The 21,030-nt window shown below is 51.9% G+C and overlaps 1 protein-coding gene across 1 annotated transcript in view; it reads right to left on the bottom strand.

Annotated features, from left to right (window-relative positions):
* LOC144671273 (uncharacterized) overlaps positions 1-18,356 on the bottom strand; it is a 30,863-nt gene extending 12,507 nt beyond the window's left edge. The window contains exons 1-4 of the mRNA XM_078533083.1: positions 18,120-18,356; positions 12,346-12,402; positions 8,847-9,674; positions 5,881-6,273 (exon numbers count right to left, since the gene is read on the bottom strand). Of these exons, the coding sequence (XP_078389209.1) occupies positions 5,881-6,273; positions 8,847-9,674; positions 12,346-12,402; positions 18,120-18,177 (1,336 nt within the window). The 5' untranslated portion in view covers positions 18,178-18,356. The remainder of the gene's footprint in view (positions 1-5,880; positions 6,274-8,846; positions 9,675-12,345; positions 12,403-18,119) is intronic.
* Positions 18,357-21,030: the final 2,674 nt, after the last annotated feature.

Here is a 21,030-nt window from a genome sequence, read left to right as displayed (position 1 = left end):
TCCTGCCCTCCCTGCTCTTCATCAGTCGAGGACCTCTCCGCTTCCTCCATGTCTCCTGCTGGCAAGGGATTCCCGCTTTGAAGTGCCAGGTTGTGAAGGGCGCAACAGACCACAATTATGTGGGGAACCCTCTCAGGAGAGCACTGCAGAGCCCCACCTGAGCGGTCCAAATGTCGGATTCGCATCTTCAGGATGCCAATGGTCTGCTCAATGATGGGTCTTGTTGAGTTATGCACCGTGTTGTATATCTCTCCTCCGAGTGATTCAGAGGATGATGCATTGGTGTCATGAGCCATCGTTTGAGCGGGTACCCCTTATCCCCAAGCAGCCAGCCCTATAAGCGCTGAGGCCCTTTGAGTATGTGAGGCACCTGGGAGTGACTCAGGATGTATGAGTCATGGGAACTCCCAGGGTACCTGGCACAAACGTGCATGATGTGCTTCTGATGATCACACACCGGTTGAACGTTCGGAGAGTGGAACCCTTTCCTGTTAATGAACACCAGTGGCTGTTGCCATGGAGCTCTCAAAGCCACATGTGTGCAATCGATCGCACCCTGTACTCTAGGGAAGCCTGAGATAGCAGTGAACCCCAGAAATCTAGCAGCCTCCTTCATTGAGTGTGAGCTTCACATAACGATGAGCCTTACGGTAGAGGGCATCTGCCACCTCCTTGATACATTTATGTGCTGAGGACTGTGAGATGCCGCATGGGTCCCCTGTGGATCTCTGGAATGATCTGCAAGGAACAAAATTGAGCGTGGCCGTGATCTTCAGGGTCACTGGTAGGGGCATCCTCCCAAGTCCAGGGGGGTTAGATCTTCCCGCAGAATGTGTCAGATATCATCCACCACGTCTCTTGACCAGCGCAGATGTGCGCAGTATTGTCTTTCACTCATCTCCAGATGGAAAGTCTTCTTCGGTAGACCCTTGGTCGTGCGAGTCACCTCCGTGGGCTGGGTCTAACATCCTCACCCTCTGGGTGTTGCTGAGGCTCCCCTGGACCATGGACCTCAGGCCGGGCCTCCTCCCGAAGCTGTGTGAGGCAGCACCGGGCCCTTCTCCTCCTCCTCAATCTGATCCCCGCCATCAAGAAGGCAGCATTGAGCGCAGGCTCCACTATTCAATCCTCCTTCTCCCAGGGGACTGATAGATGCAACAGATTCAGGAATACTGGGCAAACATAGTAGACTCCGCATTTGCAAACAGAGAGCCCATGTCACGCCCCGGAGCTGCGTCTGTGCTACGAGCTTTTCACTGATACAGCCGTGTGGCTGAGACGCTCACTCGCAGATCTAGGTGACCAAGACTCCAACTCTGAGACTTGACATCTCAATCCCACAGAGGTTTGGACACATTCATGAAAATGTGCCACCTTATCAAAGGCCCTCCTGCAATCTCTGATCTGGTAAACTGACTGAACTCAACTTGCACTTCAGCAATGACTGGATACCCTTTGGCCCGTTATCCATGCCAATTGGAGAAAGCACATTAGGGGCGTTCATTGATGATCTGGCTGATATGCAGCAACATATTTTCCCCTTCTCACATTCCTCTCTGTTAATGCTCAAATGGAGCAACTGTATTGTGAAGCCAATGACTCCTTCAGTATCTCATTAAAGTGCACCAAAAGGCTATGGCTCCAATAGCTCCTTCTCAAAGAAGTCTTCCCCTTTTTCTTTCAGCTCTGACTCCATTTCGATATTGTGACTCTAAGCAGTTTGAGGGTACCCCCTGACAGGGCCCCTTAGTCCAGCTGTGGGCTCCTCCCCCACTGCCTCAGACCCCTCCCGAGCAGATTCTTTTCCAGTGTCCATTTTAAACAGTGCAATAACTTTAGGGTTTCATTTGTATTTTGCGACCAGCTTTGACCACCCCCCCCCTCTCAGTGTTTGGGTCCCTCTAATCTTCCTGGAACTTCACCGCATTGCAGGTAGACTTCCCTCCGGTTATTCTTCAGCCTCCCCCAGTAACCCTGGGTCCCATTGTCATTGTGGTGGACACCCTGAACCCATTACACTGTTGATGTCCCCGTGCCCCATGTGGACCTCACCCCTCCCCATCTCGAGGCTGTGAGCAAGGTCACATGCAGAGGAGAGCCCCCACTGCATCCTGCCCCCCTCTTTATTACATTTTCCCCATTTACAGGCTGCAGGTGCCCCCACCTAACCGTGACCACTCTGTCTGCAGCCCAGTACCGAGCCAGACAAGCCCATCGCCACCAACTGTCAGGCAAGGAACCCTGCCCTGCACACCAGGCTGTGCCTTATCCCAATTGGGCACACAGGCTTTGCCCCTCCCTGGCACGGGACTATGACGGGCATGCCGTGCATAGCTCTGTAGCATGACCCAAAAAAGCCCCAGGACCGCCTTTAATCTCTCAACCCAAACTCTTGGGCCCAGACCAAGGACTATGACTCTCTTTTAATGAGCTCTCCCGTTCCTTCACAACACAGTCTCCCTTCCCCACCCCACCACCCCCAGGGGTCTCTGTGTAACCCATCCCTCTTGTGCCCCACTAACACAACCTCCCCCCACCCCCTATTTTGGAGTCTGTGTGCATCCCATTGAAACAGTGGAATTCCCATCCAACCCCTTCTGTGTTTACATTCTAGTCTTCCATGTTCAGCTCCAGCTTACCCACCCTTGGTCTGACTGCCATCGCCTCTCCACCCCTCAGCCCCATCACACCCTATTGACCCCCATGTCTCCGTCATCCTTCCCCCCTCCAACCCCATCATACCCCACTGACCCCCATGTCTCCATCATCCCTCCCGCCTCCCCCTCCAACCCTACCCATACCCCATTGACCCTCATGTCTCTATCATCCTGGCTGCAGTGCTGGTCCCTGATTCAGAGTGCAGCCCTGCCTGAGACCCGTAGCACACATTGAGCACTGTCCTCCCAGAGTACGCAGGAACCCAGCGTGAGGAAACCAGCCCTACGCGCCCCCCCGCAGTGAGGCGTCACACTGCCGTTGCTGAGGACCGGGAGCGGCGCTGTTGCAGGTGGCCTTACAATGTTGCACTCACCTCAAAGTCACGAGTGAAATGCGGGCCGAAGGCTGCACAGCACTTATATCCGGACGTGTTTCAGGCCGGTCTAACTTCCCGCTGGCGCGGTGGCGCTAGACTGGGAGGGGGGGAACGTGATTCCAGCGTGCAGCGTGTTTAATGAGCGTTCGTGACATGGTCATGTAGGCAAATGGGCTTCCCGCCCTGGATCAGTGGGAAACCGGACCCACCATCAGCCCCAACAGGAAAGTGGCGAGAGGAAAATTCCAAACTGGTTTCCCGTCGGAGGAAATCGGATTTTTGGCCTCTCTCCAAACTTTCCGATCCGGCCCGGCAGGACTGGAGAAGCCTGCCCTATACCCTCTGTTTATAAAGATCAGGAACCCTGACTAACATCAACCCAGTGCAATCCCTTCAGTACTGCGAGCACAAAAGCATTGTACTATCTTCCGTTTCCTGCTTCTACCCAGTGTAACCCTGTCCGTATTGTCCCTATTGGAATCCTGAAGAGTAGACTTGACTTCAAGATAAACCATGACTGTGTTTCTGCCCTTGTCTTCCAAAGCCAAACAACAATTGTCTGTGAATAGTTTCTGTTCACAATAATGAATGGGGGAGCACCCTGCAGTTACTGCAATGATTGAGGGAAACACTATCCACTTCTTTATATGCGGGATCTGGACTGATTCCTGACTGTATGTGGTGTGTAGTGGGACCTGGACTGATTCCTGACTGTATGTGGTGTGTAGTGGGACCTGGACTGATTCCTGACTCTATGTGGTGTGTAGTGGGACCTGGACTGATTCCTGACTGTATGTGGTGTGTAGTGGGACCTGGACTGATTCCTGACTCTATGTGGTGTGTAGTGGGACCTGGACTGATTCCTGACTCTATGTGGTGTGTAGTGGGATCTGGACTGATTCCTGACTGTATGCGGTGTGTAGCGGGACCTGGACTGATTCCTGACTGTATGTGGTGTATAGTGGGACCTGGACTGATTCCTGACTGTATGTGGTGTGTAGCGGGACCTGGACTGATTCCTGACTGTATGTGGTGTGTAGTGGGACCTGGACTGAATCCTGACTCTATGTGGTGTGTAGCGGGACCTGGACTGATTCCTGACTCTATGTGGTGTGCAGTGGGACCTGGACTGATTCCTGACTCTATGTGGTGTGTAGTGGGACCTGGACTGATTCCTGACTCTATGTGGTGTGTAGTGGGACCTGGACTGATTCCTGACTCTATGTGGTGTGTAGTGGGACCTGGACTGATTCCTGACTCTATGTGGTGTGTAGTGGGACCTGGACTGATTCCTGACTGTATGTGATGTGTAGCGGGACCTGGACTGATTCCTGACTCTATGTGGTGTGTAGTGGGACCTGGACTGATTCCTGACTCTATGTGGTGTGTAGTGGGACCTGGACTGATTCCTGACTCTATGTGGTGTGTAGTGGGACCTGGACTGATTCCTGACTGTATGTGGTGTGTAGCGGGACCTGGACTGATTCCTGACTCTATGTGGTGTGTAGCGGGACCTGGACTGATTCCTGACTCTATGTGCTGTGTAGCGGGACCTGGACTGATTCCTGACACTATGTGGTGTGTAGCGGGACCTGGACTGATTCCTGACTCTATGTGGTGTGTAGCGGGACCTGGACTGATTCCTGACTGTATGTGGTGTGTAGCAGGACCTGGACTGATTCCTGACTCTATGTGGTGTGTAGCGGGACCTGGACTGATTCCTGACTGTATGCAGAATGCAGTGGGATCCAGACTAACTCGACTACGCGGAGTGTAGTGGGATCCAGACTGATTCCAGGCTGTTTTGTATCACATGGTTGGTGAATTGGAAGCAGAACAGACTGCAACCACAGTGATTCATTCCAAAGACTGGAGATGAGCAGCAGCAGACGCATCTCTACAACAATTTATAGCGTATGTAACATATCCAAACATCCCAAAGTGCTTCACAAGAACATTTATCTTCACAAACATAATTTGACATCGAGCCATGGAGAGAGGCCCTAGGAGATAGCCAAAAGCCTAACCTAGGGGAGCTTTACTCTGTATCTAACCCCGTGCTGTACCTGTCCTGGGAGTGTTTGATGGGGACAGTGTAGAGGGAGCTTTACTCTGTATCTAACCCCGTGCTGTACCTGTCCTGGGAGTGTTTGATGGGGACAGTGTAGAGGGAACTTTACTCTGTATCTAACCCCGTGCTGTACCTGCCCTGGGAGTGTTTGATGGGGACGGTGTAGAGGGAGCTTTACTCTGTATCTAACCCCGTGCTGTACCTGTCCTGGGAGTGTTTGATGGGGACGGTGTAGAGGGAGCTTTACTCTGTATCTAACCCTGTGTTGTACCTGTCCTGGGAGTGTTTGATGGGGACAGTGTAGAGGGAGCTTTACTCTGTATCTAACCCCGTGCTGTACCTGCCCTGGGAGTGTTTGATGGGGACAGTGTAGAGGGAGCTTTACTCTGTATCTAACCCCGTGCTGTACCTGCCCTGGGAGTGTTTGATGGGGACAGTGTAGAGGGAGCTTTACTCTGTATCTAACCCTGTGTTGTACCTGTCCTGGGAGTGTTTGATGGGGACAGTGTAGAGGGAGCTTTACTCTGTATCTAACCCCGTGCTGTACCTGCCCTGGGAGTGTTTGATGGGGACAGTGTAGAGGGAACTTTACTCTGTATCTAACCCCGTGCTGTACCTGTCCTGGGAGTGTTTGATGGGGACAGTGTAGCGGGAGCTTTACTCTGTATCTAACCCCGTGCTGTACCTGCCCTGGGAGTGTTTGATGGGGACAGTGTAGAGGGAGCTTTACTCTGTATCTAACCCCGTGCTGTACCTGCCCTCGGTGTGTACTTACCTGATTGGTCTACTGCCTCCAAGCCCTGTGATCTGGAATGATCTGATTGGTCCAAGGCACTGGGTTGCTGTGGTGACTGCCGGTTCTCTGCACACACTTCCTCCTCCGTCACCTCCTGAGTTTCGTAACCACTTGGTGCTGTGACCAGGGTGAGCAGGTGTCTGCAGCCAATGGCACTATTGGTGTGGACACAGAAGTCACATCTTCCTGGCAATATGGCATCCACGATGCCCACTGCTCCTGCTGGCATCAGCACGTCTATGGGACCTGCTGCCTCGGCTGTGCCCATGGAGCTTCTTGTCTCCATTGTGCCCGGAGGGATCTCGACTCCTGCAGCATCTGTCACTTCCGTCGCACCCTTCACTTCCATCTCACCCACCGTTCCCTCAGCTTCTGTAAGTGAAAAACAGTGATCGTCACGAAGGTGCTCGTCCATCGTGTGACTGCAGCCTAGCAGCTCCCCGTAGGAGGCAAGGTGTGGATTAACGTACAAGAGAGTGAGTGGGCAAGTGTCCACGTGAATGATCGGGTTGCCAACTGCGACTAAATGTATTCCTGGAGGTTCCATCACATGACTCGCCCCCACGCTCCAGCCATTAGTCGGCCAACACGTCCATCCTTGTGACGTACGGCCTTCCTACGCCAATCGGAAAGCAAAAAGACTCATTACCCAATTGGATGACACTTGACTGTCGGCCAAACAGCCTTTTTCTATATTTTCATTTGTGGTAGAGAAATGTGCAAAGAAAATTACAAAAGAAAACCCCAATTTTTTTTAATGTCCTGATGATTTTTCTCCAGGGTGGCACACAGCCAGTGTCCTGGAGATAGATCTCCAATTCCTGGAGACTCCAGGCCAATCCTGGAGGGTTGGCAACCCCTAGGGAGTGACTGTGCCTGACTGAGCGTGAGTGAGTGAGCCTGTGGGAGTGAGGAGCACAGGCGAGAGTGACAGGCGTGTAATTCTGCTTCACTGTGCCGCGCACACTTGCAGGTCACACTTCACACCCCCAGAGAGCCACGGGGTTGGGGGGCGGTAACCTGAGTGAATGATCCTGCAAATACAGAGGTAGGAGGGAGGATGAAATTGGACTTGGGAGTGCTTTCAAAACAGCCAGGACTGCATTGGTCAACCGTACATGCAACATTCAATGCGACTGAAGTCAATGGAACGACATAACGCACACTCGAGGTGCTCTGGACCCCTGCCCATTCATGTGGTATAACAGGTTAACAGATGGATATGCCAATGTATGACATAGATGACGATGTCTCACTGACTTGTCAGTCAGTCATGTGTTAGACACTCTCTGTAGGTTGGAAACATGCCTATGAGCTTTTGTGAAAGGGTTATCTGGGGTAGGTGGGAATGTGCAGTTGAGGTTACAATCAGGTCAGTCATGATCCTATTGAATGGTGGAGCAGGTTCGAGGGGCCGAGTGGCCTACTCCTGCTCCGAATTGGTATGTTTGGCTCTCTGTATGCATGTACCAATAAACAAGTGTTAAGGAGGTACCAGGGTATGTCGACAATCTGTCGAAGAACCAAGTCCTATGCTTAGAGTCCAAGAGAGAAGGACCCAATCTCAGAACATTTCACCCCAAGTACGCTCATTATGGTCATGTAGTTACTGTAATCTCTGGGCCTGGTGGCAAAGGTGGTAAATGGACCTTCTGACACCTCCACTGGCCGTGAGCAGTAGGAGTTCTGTAGTTCTCAGTACATTGGGTCAGGGAGGGGAAGGTTGAAATCAGCCATGGTCTCCTGCCCCTGTTCACCATCCAGTGACCCCTGGGTGACAAGAGAACTGGCATCCATGTGGCGCTGCATCCTCTCCTGGCCCTTGAACACAGGCTGACCCCTGGCCCCTGAAGCAGCGCTCTGACCCTGCACACTGCTCCTTGCTGCTGACACAGCTGAGACAGAAAGCTGGTTCTAGAGACAAATACTCTGCCACATTTTATCCGCAGTCCATCTGTGAGACAGTGATCTGTGTGTCCGTGTCCCTTTATGGTGAACCCCAGCGCTCACCCTGTTGTTTTCCCTGTGCCAGAAGCATTGGAATCTGGGCTACCACAGCTTTCATCACAGGAGAGAAAATCCCCATAAAATTTGGTATGTTGTAGGTTTAATTCTGTTAATCTGTGCTGTACCTGCCCTGGGAGTGTTTGATGGGGACAGTGTAGAGGGAGCTTTACTCTGTATCTAACCCCGTGCTGTACCTGTCCTGGGAGTGTTTGATGGGGACAGTGTAGAGGAAGCTTTACTCTGTATCTAACCCTGTGCTGTACCTGTCCTGGGAGTGTTTGATGGGGACAGTGTAGAGGGAGCTTTACTCTGTATCTAACCCCGTGCTGTACCTGTCCTGGGAGTGTTTGATGGGAACAGTGTAGAGGGAGCTTTACTCTGTATCTAACCCCGTGCTGTACCTGCCCTGGGAGTGTTTGATGGGGACAGTGTAGAGGGAGCTTTACTCTGTATCTAACCCCGTGCTGTACCTGTCCTGGGAGTGTTTGATGGGGACAGTGTAGAGGGAGCTTTACTCTGTATCTAACCCCGTGCTGTACCTGTCCTGGGAGTGTTTGATGGGGACAGTGTAGAGGGAGCTTTACTCTGTATCTAACCCCGTGCTGTCCCTGGTGTGTATTTAACTGATTGGTCCACTGCCTCTAAGCCTTGTGATTCAGGTCAATCTGATTGGTACAAGTTACTGAGTTTAGTCAAGAGCTGGATTGGGTTTGGGAATAATCCATTTCGTGAAGTCCGTACACTGACCCTGCCCATCGCCACGTGCCTAATGCAGCTTTGCTGTTTTTAAGCATTTTTCTAATTTTACACAGTGACTGTCTCGGGTGTGTTGCTCCTCACCCCTTCTCATGATACCTCTTGTTAATGACCTGCCCACACAAACACACAGGGCAACAAGCCGCAGTCTGCAGTGACCTGTTAATCTGTGCATACCTTACCTGTGACTGGCGGCGGGGAGGAGACTGAAGGTGTAATCTCTCCGTCAGTCATCGGCGCCACCCCAGGCTCAACGCTCAGTCGGGGATCGGGACCCTGATCCACATCGCTCTGGGTAGAGGTGCCACCCTCCGCCAACCTTTCTTTGTCAGCCTCGGCCTCTCCCTCCGCACTCCGCACTTCAAATACCTCACGGCCCTCCCCGTCCGTGGATTCTTCCATTGAGAGTGGCTCAAGCTCCGGATCCCACTTCAGCATCCCCTCTCCCTGAGGCTCCATCTCACTCCCGCTGACTCTCCACTCAGGCGCCCTGCTCTCCTGGGGACCCTGGCAGGTCAGCGCACTGTCAAAGGCCGTAAGGGCTGAGGTGAATGGTGAGGGGTCCCAGTCAGGCCTGTCCCTGAGGTCGGAATCCATTCCCCGCTCCACGTTGCCCTTGTGTTGGTCAGTCACCTCCAGCAGGTGTACATGATCTTCCTCCGTGTCATCCTCCTCTTCTGCTAAAAACGTCTCGATTGTCTCAGTTCTGACCACCCCCCTTGGCACAGACGTCCTCCCTTTAGTTCTGGGGGGTACATCGCTTTCCGAGGGCCTCTTTTCTCCGTTGGTTCCCTCACCAAAGTCCCTCACTGTGAGGTCCGGGGCGCTGCCGGTTGGGAATACCCCCGGGAAGCAGGATGGCTGACCCAGAGGGGTTCCGCACGACAGGGTGGACTCCAGGGACATCTGCCTGGGGGTGCCCCAGTACAGGGAGCTGTCTGTCTGTAAATCATCATCCGAATGTTCCTGGGCAGTTTGGGGATCCAAGAAGTCTGTCTCCTCACTGACACCTGGCCAGGAAAGCAAGAAAATTCCCCTCAGTATTCAGCTTTAACATGGAGGGGAAAGGACAGGACCAGCAAATGGACATCAAGGCAAGACTGTCAATCCAGTAATCAATTGGCTTGTCTAACCACCCCCTCCCCAAATCCCCCCCTCCCACAAACCCACCCCCTCCCCAAATCCCCCACTCCCACCTACCCACCCCCTCCCCAAATCCCCCACTCCCACCTACCCACCCCCTCCCCATATCCCCCCTCCCAACTACACACCCCCTCCCCATATCCCCCATTCCCACCTACCCAACCGCTCCCCATATCCCCCACTCCCCCTACCCACCTACCCACCTCCTCCTCATGCTCACTGCTCCCACCTACCCACCCCCTCCCCATATCCCTCACTCTCACCTCCCCTCCCCCTCCCCATATCCCCCACTCCCACCTACCCACCCCATCCCCATGCTCACGGCTCTCACCTACCCACCCCCTCTCCATATCCCCCCTCCCACCTACCCACCCCTTCCCATATCCCTCCCTCCTACCTACACAACACCCCTCCCCATATCTCCCCCTCCCACCTACCCACCCCTCCCCATATCCCTCTCCCAACTACACAGCCCCTCCCCATATCCCCTGCTCCCACCTACACACCCCCTCCCCATATCTCACCCTCCCCCTCCTATCGAATCACCCCCTCCCCATATTCACTGCCTTCACCTATCCATCCCCTCCCCATATCCCCCACTTCCACCGCATCCTCCAGTCCCACCTTGACACTGTAATCCCCAAACCAGCCTTGACAATGTATCTTTCAATCCCACCTCCTCCCACCTCCTCCTCATATTCCTCTCAATCCCACCTACCCAGACTTTCCCCATATCCCCCCAACCCACCGTCTCACTGTTTCCCTCAAAGTCACCTCCTGACTCTCTCCCCATATCCCTCAATCCCACACAACCAGCCTCTTCCTACGTTTCCATCTCCTACCTGACCACCTTAGGAAGTGGGAACATTAGGAGCAGGCACGAGCCAATCAGCTCCTCGAGCCCACTTTGCCATTCAGTCAGATGGTGGCCAATTGAAATGGAATAGTTACGGAGAGCAACAAGGGACAATTTTAGTTGGGGATTTTCAACGGAAGGAGGGTTAATTTCAGTGGCCTGACATGGGATCTGGGCCCAGGTCTACGGGAAAGGAATGAAGGAAGGAAAATTCCGGGGGTTGGGAGTGATTGAGGAGTGGACCAGAGGAGGGAACAGTCCCTTCGGAATGTTAAGAGGGGAGGGCAAGACGAAATGTGTTTGGTAGCCACATCACGCTGGAGTTGATGGAAATGGTGGAGGATGATCCCATTGAATAAGGAGGCGGGTGAGGTGGAAGGTGAAGACAAGGGGAGCCTTATTGTGGCTCTGGGTGGGGGGGGTGGGGGGTGCAGGAGAGGGGAAAAGTGAGAACAGGAGTGCAGGAAATGTGGTCCGGGCCTATCAACCAGGATGGAATGGTTGACCATTCCCTCTCGCCCTGTAAGACTAACCCCTGTGTCATTGGCTTTTCACAGCCAAGACTAACTCCCGTGTCATTCAATCTCCCCTGTCTCCCACCCTATCACAGGCCTCTCTTTAGCCACTGGACTAGTGATCCAGAGGCCTGGGCCAATGCCCTGGGAACATAGGTTCAAATCTCACCACGGCAGCTGGTGGAATTTAAATTCAATTAATAAAATCTGGAGTTGAAAGTCAGTCTCAGTGATGGTGACCATGACAACCATCGTCGATTGTTGTAAAAACCCATCCGGTTCACTAATGCCCCTTTAGGGAAGGAAATCTGCCATCCTTACCCGTGTCTGGCCTACACGTGACTCCAGACCCACAGCAACGTGGTTGGCTCTTAACTCTGAAATGTTCCCTCAGTTCAAGGACGATTAGGAATGGCCTGGCCAGCAAATCCTACATTCCCTGAACAGAATAAAGAAAAATAAAATCCTCCCTGGATAAGGGGGCGGTGATAGAGGACCGGAGGGTGGCAAACATTGCACCCCTATTCAAAAGAAATGGAGAGGTGGGGGGGGAAAAGCCAACAATTACAGGCTAGTCAGTCTAGCGCCAGTGGTGGGGGAAATATTTCCAGACATTAGTCTGAGGCAAAATTGAAGCCACTTGGAAAAATATAGGTTAAAAATCGAGGGCCAGACGAATTTGTTTATGGCAAATCTTGCCTGACCATCTTGCCTTTGGTTCTTTGATTAAGTAAATCGGGGAGAGTTGGTGAGGGTGACTTATATGAACTTTCAAAAGGTGTTTATTAAAGCACCACATAATAGAAAAATTGAAGCCCATAAGATCGCCCAGTCTGCTGTACTCAAGGGAGTACCAACCTGTTTCACGCAACTTAACCCCTAATTTAATCCCCTAAAACCCAGGATCATTCTGATGAACCTTAATCTCAAACCCTGACTACTCCACCTTCTCCCCATAATCCCCCAAACCCGCCTTTCCACCCACATCCCAATCCCTCTGCCCTGCAGGAACCCGTCTGCTTGCCTCTGGATCCTGTTCCTACCCGCTTTGATTCACTGCCCTTCCCAACGCAAGAGGGAAACGTCATTAAAGAACCGGTCCAAATTGCTGGGAGGCAACGGACACTGGGCACCAAAAGGGTTAATGGGCGCGGTTAATAGGCTTACCTTCAGTGGACGACGGGGTGGAATCTGGAGTGGTGGAGACAGTCGAGGCAGATTCCTCTAACAGAGAAAGCAAAGTAAAATCAAATCACATCAGCAAACTTTCCCCCCACTGCCAACTTCAAAGAGGAGGTAATCTGGAGAGAGACGCGGGTTAAAGAAAGGATATCCAAAGCTGGAGCTCCCTGGATGACTGAGGAGACAGAGATTCAAATGATCTTATGATAAATATCAGATTCACAACACAGTCGAGGACTAAGCAGAAAGTGCAGAGGAAAATTGAAAAATAAAAGGAAATAGGATAGCCAAAAAGGTGTGAGAAAAGATTAGCAGAGAACCTAAAAGGGAGCACTGAATGCCTTGCCATGTGCAGTGAGTTGTTGAACATCCTCCCTCACCTGAGTTCATCAGTACCCAAATACACAGCTCCCGGGACAATCTTAATGCAGTGATCAGGGGGGACAAAGCTCATATCCTTGTACATTACAGTCACTGTGTGTGTTATAATCAGCACGTTCGAGGGGCTTTCTCACGGGGAGTGATGCTAAGACCATAAGACCATAAGACATAGGAGCAGAAATTAGGCCATTCGGCCCATCGAGTCTGCTCCGCCATTCAGTCATGGCTGCTAAGTTTCTCAACCCCATTCTCCTGCCTTCTCCCCGTAACCTTTGATCCCCTTACCAATCAAGAACCTATCTACCTCCGTCTTAAATACACTCAATGGCCTGGCCCCCACAGCCTTCTGTGGCAATGAATTCCATAGATTCACCACTCTCTGGCTAAAGAAGTTTCTCCTCATCTCTGTTCTAAAAGGTCTTCCCTTTACTCTGAGTCAACTTGAGTTACGTTGATAGATTGGAGAAGCTGGAAGAAGACCTGGGGAAGAGAAAGAGGAAATTTGATAGAGGTGTTCGAAATACTGAGGGGTCTGGACAGAGTGGATGGGGAGAAACCATTCCCATTGGTGGAAGGATCGAGAACCAGAGGGCGCGGGTTTAAGGTAATTGGCACAGGAAGCAATGGAGACATGAGGGGAAACTTTTTCACACAGTGGGTGGTTAGGGTCTGGAATGCGCTGCCTGAGGGTGTGGTGGAGGCAGGTTCAATCGAGGAATTCAAGAAGGAATTGGATTATTATCCGAAAAGGAAGAATGTGCAGGGTTACGAGGGGAAGGCAGGGGAGTGGCACTCGCTGTATTGCTCATTCGGAGAGCCGGTGCAGGCATGATGGGCCGAATGGTCTCCTTCTGTGCTGTAACAATTCTATGTGTTTGTCAGTGTGCGTGTGCATGAGTCTGCCTGTTACAGTTAGTGTGTGTGTTACAATCAGTATGTGTTTGCGTACGCGCACGCGCGTGTGTGTCTGTGTGTGTTAGTGAGCATATGCGAATCAGTGTGTTACAGTACATGTGCATGAGTTGACATTATGGTTAATGTGTGTGAGATTTGATTGCGTGTGTGTGTGTGTGTGTGTGCATGTTAGCATGTGTGTGTGTGCATGTTAGCATGTGTGTGTGCGCATGTTAGCGTGTGCATGTGTGCATGTTAGCGTGTGCATGTGTGCATGTTAGCGTGTGTGTGTGCATGTTAGTGTGTGTGTGTGCATGTTAGCGTGTGCGTGTGTGCATGTTAGCATGTGTGTGTGCATGTTACAGTGTGTGTGTGTGCATGTTAGCGTGTGTGTGTGTGCATGTTAGTGTGTGTGTGTGTGTGTGCATGTTAGCGTGTGTGTGTGTGCGCATGTTAGCGTGTGTGTGTGTGCGCATGTTAGCGTGTGTGTGTGTGCATGTTAGCGCGTGTGTGTGTGCATGTTAGCGCATGTGTGTGTGTGCATGTTAGCGTGTGTGTGCATGTTAGCGCGTGTGTGTGTGTGCATGTTAGCGTGTGTGTGTGTGTGCATGTTAGCGTGTGTGTGTGTTCATGTTAGCGTGTGTGTGTGTGCATGTTAGCGTGTGCATGCAGGTTTGGTGTTTGTGGTATGGCAGAGGGTGGGATTTTCCCAAGAGGCAGGGTTGGAGGTGGTGGGGAGGGGTTGAAAACAGCGGGAAGCCTGGTCAGGATGGCTTCCCTGTGCGTTCCAGCCGTCAGGAAGGTTTCCCATGGCCGGGCAGCCGACCCGATTGGCTGCTTGCACAGCTGCGGTGGGCAGTCAAGTAAGAAGATTAGGGCCCTATTTAGGAACGATTTTGTGGCCTCGCTGGCATTTTGTCACTGGAGGGGGGGGCCCCCTGCAGAAGGCTATGGAGCCAAAGGCTTCAATGCCCCAGTGACCAGACCACGGGCGTGAAAGGAGGACTGCACCAGCGGGCGTGCTCCTGGCAAGTACCGGGCTCGGGATCCCCTGTTTGCTCCTGCTGGCGGGGTCCTGAAGCCTGTGGTGAAACCCAGCCCTGAATGTGCTAGCTTGTGTAAGGGTTAGTCAGTGCGTGTGTCAGTACATACATGCGGGTTGCCTCACATCCTTTAAAAAGAACCTGGATGAGCACTTGGCATCGTCATAACATTCAAGGCTATCGGCCAAGCGCTGGTAAATGGGATTAGGTAGGTAGGTCAGGTGTTTCTCACGTGTTGGTGCAGACCCGATGGGCCGAAGGGCCTCTTCTGCGCCGTGTGATTCTGTGATGTGAGGGTTAGTATGTTTGTGTGTGAGAGTTATCCAGTGTCCGGACGTGTTGTTGCCTCCCAAATCCATGCTGACCTCTATGTTTGAATCCCTATAACCAGGTTTCCCTCCTGACCACATACTGAAAAGCCAAAGCTCCAATGTGACTGTGATAGTGGGTACACTATCCCTCCCACCCTTCTCAACCTGTCCGCAGCCCACACTGGCCTCATCGTACTCCCCCAACTCCCCTCCTTCATTGTCCAGCTACGTTGGTCTGATTTCATTCTCGTTTATCCGGTTGAACCAGAGGGTAACCCGGATTGGCTTCCCTTCCCATTCCTGCACCGCTACCTCTGGAAACACCCCCCCCAAAACATCCATCCTTGACCTCCTCCTTCTTCCCATCTGCACGCTGTCCCTTGGCGGCACCATCCAAAAACACAGTGTCAGTTTCCACTTGCCCACTGGGCGACACCCAGCTCTACCTCAGCGCAAACTCTCGGGGCTCCTCCACTGTTTCCGGACTGAGAGACTGCTGGCCCAACATTCCGAACCGGAGCAGAAATTTCCCCTGACAAAATATTGGGAAGAACCAAAGCCACCTAGTCACTGAATCTCACGCCATTCAAGGGCCAATAGAGATGGGACACCCTCATCCCATGAAAGAATTCTTAAAAAGCGTCTTAAAACAATGAGGTCGTTTTGAAATACAGTCACTGCTTTTAGCGTAGGAAATGTGGCAGCCAATTGGTGCACAGAAAGCTCTTACAAACAGCAATATACTAATCAGATGTTGATTGAGGGATAAATATTGGGCAGGTCACCAGGGAGAACTCCCCTCTTCTTTGAAATAGTGTCATGTGATCTTTTACACCCACCTGAAAGGGCAGACAAGGCCTGGGTTTGATGTTTCACCTGAAAGACTGCACGTCCGACAGTGCTGCACTCCCTCAAGTGTTGCGCTGGAGCATCAGCCTTGAATTTTGCGCTCAAGGTTTGGGCTCAGAGGTGGAGGTGCTACCCACTGAACCGCAGCTGACCATCTGAGGGTAAACACGTGCGTGTGAGAGTCAGCCGGTGTGTTTGTGGGTGCCCGTACTTCGATGTTGAAACGAGGGTGGTGTGTTCACTTCAGACTCCGGCTCCTAAACCCCTTCGCACAAGTTGCAGTTTGTGAACACCGACTCTGATCTCTGGGTCTTGGCTAGGGGCCCTTAGAGGGGCCAGTCAGAAAAAAAAAAGACCCCAAACTTCCAAGGTTTTTGGTTTTAGTGGAGTGGGAAGAGGTAGGGAAGTTTCTCTTGGCTCCACAAACCGGCTGTGGACTGCGCCCACTCCCAATCGCCTCCCCTCCGACAGACATACCTGCGGGGCAAAGTGAGTAAGGCCCCAACAGGTGAGCTCTGTAGAGGTGTCTGACTGATACCTTCAGCTAGCCCGATGAGGCTCGAGGGTAAGTTTAATTTGGCTCTTGGGCCACCTTGTTCTGACACACCATCGCGGCACACCACTGGCAACACAACCGGTACAGGGGCGCTGAGAGATTTAGAACCTGACTATTCCATTGCTCTCCTGGCTGGCCTAACATGTTCTACCCTTCATAAGCCTGAGGTTATCCAAAACTCTGCTCCTAACTCGCACCAAGTCCCGTTCACCCTTTTATCTCTGTGACTTACATCGGCTCCATGATTTTAACATTCTCAACCTTGTATTCAAATCACTCCATGGGCCTTACACCCCCATCTCTGCAGCCTCCTCTAGTCCTACAACCCTTGGAGATATCTGCGTTCCTCTAATCCTGGCCTCTCCAGAATCCCCAATTTTAATCTCTCCACCATTGGTGGCTGTGCCTTCAGTTGCCTCAGTCCCAAGCTCTGGAATTCCCTCCCTACACCACTCCACCTACCTGCCTACCTAAAACTTACCTCTTGGTCCAAGCTTTGGTCATCTCACCTACTATCTCCTTATGTGGCTCAGTGTCATGTTTTGTTTGATAATGTCCCCGGGAGCACCTTGGGGATTTTATTGTTAAAAGGTGCTATATAAATGCAAGTTGTTGCTGTGTGAGGAAAAAGTGCGCGAGGGTGTGCGTAGGAGAGGAAGTGTGTGTTCGTATTATTAACCAGGGAGTCAAAGGTCACCGGGAGTCAGTGGGAATGTGGAGCTGAGGCCACAAGCAGGTCAGCCACGACCTTATTGAATGGCGGAACAGGCTCGAGGGGCCGAATGGCCTACTCCTGCTCCGAATTTGTATGTTCGTACGAGAAAGCGGGAGTGTGCTGTGGTTGTGTGTGTCTCTGTATGTAGCGCTTGCGTGTGTGTCAGTTTCACAGGGTGTGTTTCCGTGTCAGCGTGTGTGTCTGTGCGTGTCTGTGCGTGTGTGGCTGTTTCAGTTTGGGGATGCCAGTGTGCCTGAGCCTGTGTGTGTGCGCTTGTGGCCAGTTGTCACCCCTCACTATTACCCCTAGCTAACCCAGCGTAGCCAAGGGATTGAACATGCCCTCGTGTGAGGCCTAGTGTGTGTCTTTACTGACTAGGCTGAGTGCCATGTATGTGTGTATGTGTATGTGCATGAAAATATGTACGAGTGATTCTGCCTGCGTGGGTGCGAATGTGTCTGTGCTCCCATGTGTCAGCATGCACAAGTGTGCGTGTACCGGTGAGGATTCAGTCCGAACCAAACGGCCTTGCAGGCAGAACAGCGCACAACGTTAAAATGCAGAGACAGTCAAGAGAAGTCACAGAGATGGAGGGAAAAAAAGCACCACACGGGGGTCAAAGAGATCAGCAGCAGAACAGTCTGTTTAAAAAAAAACTTCAGGAGCATTTAAAATCTTCTGGCTCAGATACTGAACAGGACAGAGGACACTAGGCCACAGTAACACTGACTGTTCCCACTCATTCAACTCATTCGTTGCATGCAACCTCCCACACTGATAAAGCAGCAGCAATAATCTGTCACCCACACCCGCACAGACTCTTTGTCCTTGTGAATGGATGCTCGGTGCTGCATTAAAGCTAAACCACCAATACAGTGAGGCTTCAATCTAACCTCTGTTGGCTGCGCTGGAGGGAGAATGCAAGGGTGGAGGGGTGGGGCTCTAGGCAGCTTCTTTCATGCAGACCCTGCACCGGCACAGAAAAGAATAGAAAATGAAGGTGAACGTACTGCAGTGTCCAAACCCCAGCACCTGCCCCATCACCTTTCCCAAATGGTGCAGGCCCATTCAGCTGGAGTCCTCGTACAGGCGATCCTGAGGTGCTGGTTTAGCCGGCTGGGTCCTAACCATCATTCGGTGGGGGGACCGACTCCCAGCATTGTCCCACGTCATTGTGAACACATCACACAAGCCTCAGCGATGCTGCCTCTTGCTCTCTCTCTCTCTCTCTCTCTCACACACACACACATACAATCAACTCTCGGGGGATGTGGCTGAATCGAGCTCAAAGGGGAGGGGGGTGGGGGCAGGGGGATGGTAACAGACAGGAGGACAAAGGGAGGACAGGAAGTGGGGAAAGAAAGAGGGAAGATGATCTAAAACGAACAGGGAAGGAGGAATGAGAACAGGAGATATAAATAGAAGGAGCGTGATAAAGACAGGAGAGTGGGAGCTGGGAAGGTGAAGAGTCAAAGGGATAGAGAAACTGGTACAGAGTTTTACGACACGCCCCAGAGTGTTTCTGAACCAAAACCCAGCTGCTGTACGAAGGATCAAGAGGAGAATTACTCTGTTCAGCTTCAGAGACTGTACCTCGCTGTAGAGAGGAAGCCCTTGGAGAATCCCTATGTTGAAGGGGGGAGGTGGGGAGGCTGTGGGGCAGCCATGGCCGAGACGGCACGTTTAATGACACGGCCTCCTCATCATCCCTTCCTCTAATCTCCCGCTCGGCCGCTGGCCGAATGGACAAGCCTGGCCGCCACTGGGCAGGAGAGCCAGCGATAGCTGTGGGGGGAGAGCCAGCGATAGCTGTGGGGCTTTGGGGACAGTCCCCAGCGATCGGGAGGGCGGGGGGCGGGAAAGGGAGATCGGAGCTTGGATGAAGAATGATGCTTGTGTGTCGGGGGGTGGGGGGGGATAGAGGATGCCGACTGAGGTGGGGCGGGGGGCGGTGCTGATGGTGGAAACAGAGAGAGGCCGCGATTGGTGGAGGGGAGGCCGGAGGCTCCCTTGCGGGATGGGGGTGTCAGTGTGGGGAGAGCACTCCTGTCCCTCTGGGTCCACAAGGTCTGCTGGAAAAGGCAGGTCTCCTGGAGTCAGCCTCCTTTATGTATCCGGGCTTCCCAAACCTGCTGGTCAACAGCTACATTTAAATCAGGGCTCCCAACTGCACCGATAGGACTATCTTAATAAAGTATCCTGGCTCTGGTGAGGGTCCTCACACACGACAAAACTTACTGCTCTCGCACCCTGGAGCGTACACAACAGGCTGGGGGCCCATTAAAAGGTTTTACCTCACCCCTGAAAGTCTCATGTCCACCTTGGGGGGAGGGCGCTGCTCTCTTTTTGTTCCACTTAGTCGGTAAACATCGAGGCACCAGCCACACAGAAAGGGATTGGCTAGCGCAAAAACACACAGGTTTCATCGAGTAAGGGTTTGAGAAGTCGGTGGCAGTAACGCACAGTTGGAGAACTTGTACACTTCTCAGTTGGGAGCTGCCTCAGAACAAACTGAGACTGAGCCAGAATCACATGACACATTGGATCAGCTCCTGCCAAGCGACATATACAGAAAACATAACCACACCCACTTACAGGCGTAACACAACATCCCCCTTTTTTTTCAAATATCTTCCCTCGCAAATGACCATGACTATTTACAATACATGGAAATGCTTATTTACACATTATAGAGTTACGGAGTTCGGTCTCTGAAGCCTAGCGGCGATCTGCTTATACACCTCGACTTGGTAATTGTAATGTTGGGTTGAGATTGTTGAATTTTCTCAGTGGCCCATGGGAGTCTCACACTTGGATGCTCATTTGGGTTTTGCCTTGGATCACGCCCTGGACGCAATGGAGTTACACAGCCCTCGAGGATTTGGCACTTCCCCGAGTTGTCCTCTGTTCCGTCTCACAGTTGCACCACTGGGTGTGATGACCTCGTCTGACCTCAGCTCCGGAAGGATCCTTGTCACTTCGGCTGGTTGCAACTTACCTTCCATGGCTGAATTTCCACCTGTTGTCCTATCTTTAAAAATGTTAGCTCTTTGTCCGCATTCCTATCCAGCAAAGTCATTCACCCTCCCATGTTTTATCAAAGCTCTCCTCTGGCTTCTGAAATGGTGAATTGATGAAGGCGAGGTCAATTCGATCGCACCGACATGCCAAACATGAGTTCCGCCGGTGATGGAATGGTTACACTTGGCGGTGTTACCCTAAGGTATAGTCTTCCAATATGTAGGTATTGTTTGGTCTGTCTCCACTTTAGAATTAAAGATTTCACCAAATGAATCATTCTTTCAGCTGTGCCATTAGAGCTGGGGGAATGCAGAGAAGAAGTAGTGTGATCTATTCTCCTCTTCTCACACGTGTCCCTGAACGGTTTACCAGTAAATTGAGGACCGTTATCTGAGATTATCTCTCTGGGTGCCCCACGTAAACTGAAAATAACGCCTAAGAGTGTGTGCTCCAGCTGTGCTTGACATATTGTGCGACTGATAGATGACAGGATCACAGAATCGTTATGGTGCAGGAGGAGGCCATTTGGCCCATCATGTCTGCACGGGCTGTCCGAATGAGCAATTCATTCAGTTCCATTCGCCCACCTTCTCCCCGTAACCCTACACGTTCTTCCCTTTCAGGTAACAGCCCAATTCCCTTTTGAATGCTTCGATTGAACCTGCCTCCACCAAACTCTCAGGCGGAGCTTTCCAGACCTTAACCGCTCGCTGCGTGAAAATGTTTTTTCTCATATCGCTTTTGCCTCTTTTGCCAATTGCCTTAAATCTGTGCCCTCTCCTCCTTGATCCATTCACGAGTGGGGAGAGTTTCTCCTTATCTACTCTGTCCGGACCCCTCAGGATACTTAGAAAAATAGTCAATGGCAACTAAGAAATCACCCCCGTAGATATTTAAGAG

This window comes from Cetorhinus maximus, chromosome 32 (assembly GCF_964194155.1).
Source record: "Cetorhinus maximus chromosome 32, sCetMax3.hap1.1, whole genome shotgun sequence".
NCBI lineage: Eukaryota > Metazoa > Chordata > Chondrichthyes > Lamniformes > Cetorhinidae > Cetorhinus > Cetorhinus maximus.
The sequence above is the reverse complement of the archived record's forward strand: the minus strand, read 5'-3'. Positions and strand labels throughout refer to the sequence as shown.